At 41.0% G+C, this 9,101-nt stretch overlaps 1 protein-coding gene across 1 annotated transcript in view; it reads left to right on the forward strand.

Annotated features, from left to right (window-relative positions):
- csmd2 (CUB and Sushi multiple domains 2) overlaps positions 1-8,087 on the forward strand; it is a 260,666-nt gene extending 252,579 nt beyond the window's left edge. Inside the window, exons 66-71 of the mRNA XM_061092731.1 lie at positions 378-443; positions 797-958; positions 3,152-3,264; positions 3,990-4,077; positions 6,955-7,087; positions 7,928-8,087. Of these exons, the coding sequence (XP_060948714.1) occupies positions 378-443; positions 797-958; positions 3,152-3,264; positions 3,990-4,077; positions 6,955-7,087; positions 7,928-8,087 (722 nt within the window). The remainder of the gene's footprint in view (positions 1-377; positions 444-796; positions 959-3,151; positions 3,265-3,989; positions 4,078-6,954; positions 7,088-7,927) is intronic.
- Positions 8,088-9,101: the final 1,014 nt, after the last annotated feature.

Consider the following 9,101-nt stretch of genomic DNA (forward strand, 5'->3'; position numbering starts at 1 on the left):
TCCTTGGTGCAGTTGTGTGTAAAGCCCTCTTAGCACTGCATGTCCGTGTGGGTGTTAACGTTTACTCAGCGATGTAGACCCCCAGCCCCCCCTGTGACTTGTAAGGCATTATTAAGACACTTCCCCTTGAAGCTACAAAACTGTGTCTCCAACTTAGCTGTAGTCCTGCAGGGACACCTGGGCAAGACCTGTCCCAGGTACGCCTCACTCAGGGCACCACATGGGTTATATGGTGTGAAGGTAGATGGAAAGTACTTAAGGTGGTGGAGTCCTTCCGCTGCTGTTGTGTTTAAAAAGTTCAAACACAATGCACCTGTTAAAAGGATAAATAGTTGAAGTATTGTCTTTGGTTAATGTTGTGTTATTATCCCCTGCAGCTGATAACCGCCCAAGTGGTAAGAGCCCAGTGGGGACAGTACAGGAGCCACCCTCCAAATTACCAGGTGAGGCGGGTCCTTTTTCATTTTAAAATGTTTGCGCTCATGGCTATTTTATTCCAAAAAGAATTTAATATTACCTTGACTTGGTTCATATTAATCTCTATTACAGTATATAATGATAGTAAATTATCACTGTTTTATGTAGTGCTTTTTCTGTGTCACTGATTAATACCTCCTCTGATCTTAAATATATTCAAATCAGCAAAATAGACCTCCCTCCCTGGTTCTCGGTTTAGTGGAAGTCCGTTTTTGATCAATGGCCATGGGTCGTTTTAAGAAATGAAAATATTCTTTAGTATATATCTGAGAATTTAAGTAAATGTTTGCATTTTGCTACACCTCCCCCCTTCTTTTAGTCCCTGGTGGAGTATTTGCGAAGAACTCTCTGTGGAGGGGATCCTACGAGTACCTGGGGAAGAAGCAGCCGGCCATGCTCAGCATAACTGCCTTCGAGCCCTTTAGCAACCGCGTTAACGGGACACTCATCGACCACAGCGGAGTGGAACTCAAACTGGCAGGTGGGTTTCTCAGAAAGTTACAGTCAACCCTTTCAAAAAACAGCTCTCAGACATTCTGCTTGACTCTTCTCCGTTTGTATTAGACATCAGTCTCACATGAGAGCCCCCCCCTGTATCGCCTTTTATCCAAAAAGACTTCTGTCAGACACATTCAAGTGAGGACAAAGAGTGAATGTGCTCCCTGCATGGAGCTGATCATTGCCGCTGTTACAGAGCAGCAGACATTTTATTTTTTTCCCCCCCGTGGCATAATCATTGTGCAGCTGTGATCATTAAGACAGAATTTGCATCGGTAACGGCTTGGACCCTTCACTCCGCTGTACCTGGGTGCTATCAATCTTCATTATGGTGTATTTAAACTTACTTTCTACGGGCTACAAACTGAGTGCCACACTCTCTATTGAAAGTTATGTTGCTGATTCAGGCTTATAGATTGTTGTAGAGCGTGCACCTATAAAAAAAAAGTACCGTTACTTTATTGAACAGTTTAACATTACGTTTGAATGTTCACACCTAATTTTAACGAAACAGTTTTTTATGAATTAAACAGTCTTAGTTTTAGTAAGTTATATATACACTATCTTTACGTAAATAGTCACTAGTACACTCAATCCACTGCGACAAATAGTCCCCAACATATGCAGAGGTGTGTTCTCAAAGTTTATACTCTTTTGATTTGTAATTGTTAACAAAAGTTGCTACTCCAGACACAGTAGTGTGTGAGGTCAGTCAAGTCAACAAAAGGGCTGTTACACACAAGGAGGAGTGAACACAACATGCCAAGTGTTTGAAGGATGTTTAGGCAACAATGGGTTAAAAGCTTGAGAAGAAGAGAGAGGAACTTCTATCCGTCCACATCCCTTTTTTCCGAAATGACTCTGGCTTATCCAGATGTTGACTTTAGGTTTAGGTTAGGTTTAATGCCGATGTTTTTGTTCTATGTAGACCCTGGCTGTACATTACCACCACTCCAATTTTCCTCACGCTGCCTTGTAGTCACATGGAGTTAATATGCTCCCCTACCCAGCAGACGCACAGTTTTGTTCGAAAATTATTCTTGGTTTGACAGATCCTGATGGAAAAGGTTTTACTGCATGATGAAGGTTAAAACTAGACTATGAGACAGTTGAGGTACTTTAATACTGTGCTAGGTCAGCGTTTGCTCTCAGCATGCATGTGAGAGGAAATGGACGTTTATATAGAGTAGCTCTCACACACACACAACATGTGAGGCGCTACAGATTTGTTTCTTTCCTCCCATGTACACGGAACACACAGAAAGTGTTCAGGATCTGTGAAGGAGACATCCTGGAGTTTACATTTCCAGTGACCATGACCAACAGATCGGAAGGATACATAATAAGTAACATTAACAAGTGATGTATGGACATGACTAGGAAAAGACAGTATACATTGATAGTCAAAGAGAAATCTAAAATACATATAATGTATTTTGAGTCTTGTCAAAGAATATAAACAAAGTATAACATTTTTTTTAAATTCTTTTCACTTCAACAGCAATCAGCAAATTATACTATTTTCCCAACCTTTTTTTTTTCAACTGTCTCTATATCACATAAAACTCTTCAGGTTCAAGTGAGAACGTGCTTCACATAATTGAACAACACCAGCAAGTAGTGATGCACAATAAATGAGCAATTCAAAAAGTGGGAAAAACAGTGGATTCAAAGGAGACGCTTATTCATTTGTACGGCCCATTTCAACAAGTCATTTCAAAGTGCTTTAGATCAAATATTAAAGGCATCACGACAAATTGTAAAAGCATAAACGTTAGCCTATACAAGAATAATCATTTAAAAATAAATTAAAGAGTTGCATTGAGAATTAAAGATATATTATATTTATTTTATTATAATAAATATATCAATATATGATCAGATATGAAAGATTTAAAGAGAAATAAGTATTTATTTTAATTAAAATGGAATCAATCACTGCAATGTACACGGTGAGACGAACAGCCAGTGTGAATAAATGGGTTTCCAGTTGTTTTTGAAAGGCTTCAATAGATACTGCAGACAGTAAATCAATGGGGAGTGTATTCCACAATGTTCTTCTTCAAAAAGTACCTTGACCTTAAGTTTTTAATTGGGTTACGTGGGACGACCACTGATCCCTGGGCATTGTGAGTGTTGCTCCTAAACCACTGTCATGCTTTTTTGCATGTTGCAGGTACATATAAGAAGGAGGAGGCTCAGCTGCTGCTGCAGATCCACCAGATCCGAGGCCCCGTGGAGATATTCGTCAACAAGTTCAAAATAGACAACTGGGCCCTGGACGGACATGTAAGTGCAAGTTCAGGGTCGGGCTCAATGCAGCATCTCTCTCTTGTAGCTGCAGCAATGTCACATCACACACACAGAGACACACACACAAACACACACACACACACACACACACAAAAACACGTGAATATTTTGTGAAATATGCACAAGCACACATACACCTTGTCACTCTCGGGAGATGGAGGGCCCACCAAGAGTTTTCTCTTTAATTAAAATGTCACTTAAATCATTGCCTGGTAATCAGTACTCGACAGACACCCCCCCCACCCCCACCTCCCCCCCTCCACTCCACTCCTCTCTCCCGTATTATGCCCCAACCTCCAGCACCTCCAGTGAGCCCACACTCCAGATATAATTAAGAAAGCAGGTCACAGTAAGTGTGTGAACATGCAACTATGTGTGTGTTTGTGAGTGTGTGTTTTTTTTATGCTTGTGTTCTACGTGCACGCCCTTCTTGTGCGAAGTGGAGCATTCTTGTTGTGTGAAAGTGTGTGTCGTGTGTGTGTGTGTGTGCAGTCAGTGCGAGCGTGTTGATGTTTGTGCTCTCGAGCAGACAAAGGTGTTGTATTAAATGTCAGCCATAAGAGCACCTCTCAGCTCCTTTGACATGATATTTCATTTTCTGCATGCGCCGGGCTTCTGACACTCGGATGATACGCTGCTTTGTAAAGCCTGGATGTGACACATGACGTGTCTGTCTTCCATCCCTCTCTCTCTCTCCCCAGGTGTCCTACATCCCCTCATCCAACTCCTTTGTGTACCAGGGATTTGTCAGAGGCAAAAGCTTTGGCCAGTTCGGTCTCCAGAGGCTGGGTGAGTGAACTCTCCATTTTAACTCCACCTCCACCAGAAAGGAAACTCTCAACCCTCAGTCAACTCGGAGCCATGTTTCGGCTTTTTAGTGCATGAACTAGACAACACACACAGCTGCACCAGTGGTGGACAGAGATTAAGCACATTTACTTGAATACTGTACTTATATTAGTAATATTACACCTCTCTGCTTCTAATCCACTACATCTAAGAGGCTATTGAGGGTATTATGCATTAAGTATTGTGCTTTTCACTATATTTGTAGGACAACTTAAGGTACTTTTCAGATGACAGTGTAAACCATGTATCTCCAAATGTGTTGATAAGAAGAATATGTTTTCTCTTCTTGTGAAATACTAACAGAACTTTTGTATGAGCTGGAAAATTTCAGAGATATGTGGTTCACGCCGACTCATTATAATCTTATATATTAAACTAGCCAAAAGCTAATAAAGTGAGCTCAACCCCTAACATCGACAGAGCCATCTACAGCAGTAAAATGCAATAATCCATTGTATTGATAACACAATATAATTTTACTTAAGTAAGGGCTTGAAATTTGGACATTTACTTTGACTGAATACTCCTTCTACTGATAGAATAATTTACTAAACAATTTGTCAGTTATCTTTGAATCCTTGCAATGTGGTCAGTGGTGGTTAAAAAGGTTAAATCGTCCCCAAATGTGTTTCTATTTCTATTTTCTACTATGTAAACCTACCTTAAAGAGTTTGGGTGCGTGTAGCAAAGAGCCCGAATAACAAATTAGGTGTAACTGTGCCAGTACTTTTGGTCGTCACTGAATGTGGAGTCCTTGAGCAAAGCAGCAATTGCTTTCACAGCATGGGATTTGCCTTGTTGGATTTGTGTTTCATTTACTTTTGCAAATGCGAGAAGACGTCTGGAGGATGTGAATCCAGCGTAAAAGAGGCAAACACAGCTCACAAACAGGATTTATAATCATAAAACGACACCCACACGCACGGCACAGCTCTTTGTGCTGCTTTTCATATCAAGTGACCACACATCACGCTGCTTTGACACAGTAAATAACCGTTCTTGTCCTTTCTCTGCTTCCTTCTGCAACTTGAACTATGCTAAGCTGCAGCTATCCGTATATTCTGCTTTATGTTGATGACTAACAAATCCCACCCACGTCATCCACCTCGCTGTGATTACTCTTCTTATTGCTACAGTATGTGAACAGCAAATCTTTACATCCTGACTCTATAGATCCGCACTGCTAGGGCGCCTGTGTGCCCTGTTTTCCCCAAGGTTACTTAACAAGGCACACGTGGAGGAGCGATATAGCATGTTTAAGATTATATCTGCACGTGTTGATGCACTTTTTCTTTGCTGCATAAAAATGCTGTAATTAAAGCTTAACAATAAAAAAAAATAAAAAATAAGATGGGAGGTTTGCACCTATTCTTAAATGATTGTTGCCAGGTCACAATACGGGTTTACTGCTGCCACCCACTGTTACACTCCAGTTAAATAGGTCAATGGTATCCTATGTATGAAGAGATGAAACATGTATTTGATGTGACACATTCATGCAAATTACTTTATGCCCCTGATTTAGAATAATGCTACATCCACCACTGACTAGGCATCACGACTTTTCCACCTCACAGGGGGTTTTAGACTTTTTGGATAAACCCGCCCCATGTTGGCCTTCATCCCACTTTTCAGTGCAGAGAAATCTGATATACATTAAATTAAACGCATGCTCATGTGTTTGTCAGTTGTGGATTATTAAAAAACATAATTCTTAGGGTTAGGGTTAATGCAGCCGAGAGCCTCCATGTTCAGATTCCCTCCCTCATTTGGTACATTTATCCCAAATTATAAAATCAAGCTTATAAGTTAAATGGATAATGCTTATTGCACTGTCTTCTTTCTGAGCCTTGCGAGAGATGGAGGCAGATTTCAAAATCAGCTTTTAAAAAGCAAAGCCGTGGTCGCGTTAGCGTCACTACAAATACAGATCCGATCCGAGCAGGAATTCGGTACCGAGCATGAAGCTATGCCCTGCTAACATCGATTATTGTGTTTATACAGCAAGAAAGCTGCATTAAAGTGGATGAGAAAATCTAGTGTAATGAGAAAGGCACTTGAACAGCAGGTGCAGAACCCTCTGTCCCCCCCCCCCCCACACACACACACACACTTTACACTGATTGCGCCAACAGCTCTTTATTAAAACACAGGACCGGGGCCGGTGCCAGGGTAACGGATATGAGTGTGGGAGGTGGGCTGAGCGTCTTGGAAGCCACCCTCCTCAATTTTGCCGAGGTTTTTCGTGTTTTGTTTAAATCTGCGCTGGTGCGACTGCGAGCCGTGAGTGTGTTCGTGCATCTGTGCTGTGTGCTGGAGCTCATCCGGCGGGGGGCTGATTGGCAAACGCCGCAAAAAACCCCACTAATTGAATTCCGTCTTGTTTGTCACTCGTGCTTTATTGGAGCATTTTTGGCACTCTGTGGCAAACAGGTGGACTGTCACTCCTCTGCCGCTGCTGCCGAGGCATACCTCCATGAATTGGAGAGTGAAACTGAAATGAGTTAATAGCTGTTGGCTCTGGATGCCAGTAATTAGGAGTCATTGTTCGGATAATGGAATTCGAAGGGAGGGAAATTAAAATAAGGCTCGGAAGTAAATGTTTAAACACACTGGTAAAACTTTAAAACGAGTGGAGTTTTTACTTTACTATTTGTCTTTAACTGTTATCAGGCCAAGTTCTATGCACTTTGACTTTTGTGAACTTTGTGTTTTGGTCTTAGTTTTGTATTATTTATAGGGTTTTTATACTGTCGTATATCTGCAGTCATTTTCTCCTGAAGTAAAGTCTTGATCTCTTATCTCTTTTTCTTGCAGAGAGTATAGATCCCAACAGAGAAATCCCAAACTACAACTTTGCCTCCAACAGCAGTTCAGTGGCGGCAGCCATCCTAGTGCCTTTTATAGCTATGATCATTGCAGGCTTCGCTCTGTACCTCTACAAACACAGGTAAGCATCACAGCGTGGCATTTGCCGTTCAAAATACATTCACCTGTTATGGATGTTTTGCATAGGGCACATATTGACCCCAATGAGAAAAATCATTATGTGTGACTCCTATACAGGCAGATTAAAGTATTTGGTTGAAGTTAGAATAATAGATTGAAAATGTAATGAGTGAGTCAGTCACTGCTTCCCTTGTGTGAACAAAATACTTTATGTAAAGATGGTAACTCAAAATCATCTCTGTCAACCCCTGGTGGTTGGCAGCAGAATGGTTCATCAACTCTGACCCCTGCGTGTTAGCATATTGGACATGGGCAAAACTAAAAAGTCAAATAAAACCTTTTCATAAAAATGGTTTCTGTCGTTTTAGGTAGTTCTTATCACGTTCATCGTCATGATTGACAGCTAAGATGCACCTTTGTGCAATAACTATCATATTTAACATATGACTTAAATAGACAAATTGCAAATGTGCCAACATTTGTATTATGTATCATAGATATCTATATGAGTATTTGTAATGCTATTGTATGCACCTTTGTTACCTTGACTTGTAGTTACGTATATATGCATATATATATTTATCATGTCAAACATATTATTTGTATATATTTGTTTATGTGGTAGTGGCTTATGTACATTTCCCAAGATATTTTGCCCACGTTGTTTTACAAAGGGAGGAAAAGAGACACGTGTCCATCTTTGTTTAAAGTCTCTGGTTAAAACCGCTTCCAGTTCATCATATTGTGACATGTATTGTATTTCCACTGTACATATAGCAGCTTTGTTACGCTGACGTGAACACAACTCATCTGTGGATTATATCAATTCATTTCATTCTAGAAGAAGACCCAAAGTCCCCTTCAACGGTTACGTGGGCCATGAGAACACTAATGGACGAGCTACGTTCGAGAACCCCATGTACGACCGTAACATCCAACCCACGGACATCTTGGCCAGTGAGACAGAGTTCACAGTCAGCACAGTGTGCACAGCTGTATAGCAACCGCTTCTTCCAGAGGTAAAAATCACACATCACTCAGACATCTGTAGGTACAGGAACAACTTAGATCATTAGGCATCTTTAGATCCACATGTCAATGACAGTAGGGGAAGTGATCAGAAACGAACTTAAACTTTTATGCAATCCCTCAACGATCTTCTGCAGATAAGGAAACGAAATCTGATTGGATTTCTTGAGCTGCAGTTCCCTTTGATCTCTTGTAAAAAAGGACTCGTTTAGTTTGTTTATACTGAATTGGAAAAGATAGAATATTTATAATTTATTTTAACACTGTTGAGAATATCACATGCTTTTATCTTCCCTCTGTGTGATTTCTTTCATCTTTATCGTCTCCCTTACTTCGGTTTTGCTTACCTTTTTTTTCCCTTTTGTCTATTTTCCACTTACATTACTTTTTCCCTTCATCCTCCCCTGTGACCATGTCTTCTCCTACACCCGCGTCCTGTGTTAGATCTTTTCATTCATCCTTGATTCACCTAGGGGAGGAGAGGTGCACCACATCTTCGCCTGCCTGCCAACAGAGGACATCCATCGTTCCACAAACAGAGGGCAAGACAAAGATTACTTTATCCGCTGAAATACATTCAAGAACCATCTCTAGTGGCGAAGGCTCTGACTCGCAGGAAGTTGGAAGAAGAGAAAAAAAAAAGGAAAAACCATGTGAAGCCAACAGCAACTGTAACAAATGCCAAGAGCAAAATGCTTATTTTTTTTGTAACTTTTACATGGTTTCTCGATCGTTTTTCCGTATTTTAAGGAAACGCTTCCACCTGAAACTGCGAGCTGCCAGGAGTCCCTGCTGGTAGCAAAGCTGTGATGACTTTTCTCACCGCCCTCCGCCTAAACCCAAAGGGGATTTAATGGTCAACTTTGAGTCAAGAAATTGACCAGTAGCTAACAGAGATCTCTGTGCAAGTGAACTGTGAGGCAGTCGTTGGCTTGTGCGAGTCAGAAAGAGACAGTCTGGACTGTTTGGATTCATACATCTCTGTT

Source organism: Limanda limanda, chromosome 19 (genome assembly GCF_963576545.1).
Source record: "Limanda limanda chromosome 19, fLimLim1.1, whole genome shotgun sequence".
Classification (NCBI taxonomy): domain Eukaryota; kingdom Metazoa; phylum Chordata; class Actinopteri; order Pleuronectiformes; family Pleuronectidae; genus Limanda; species Limanda limanda.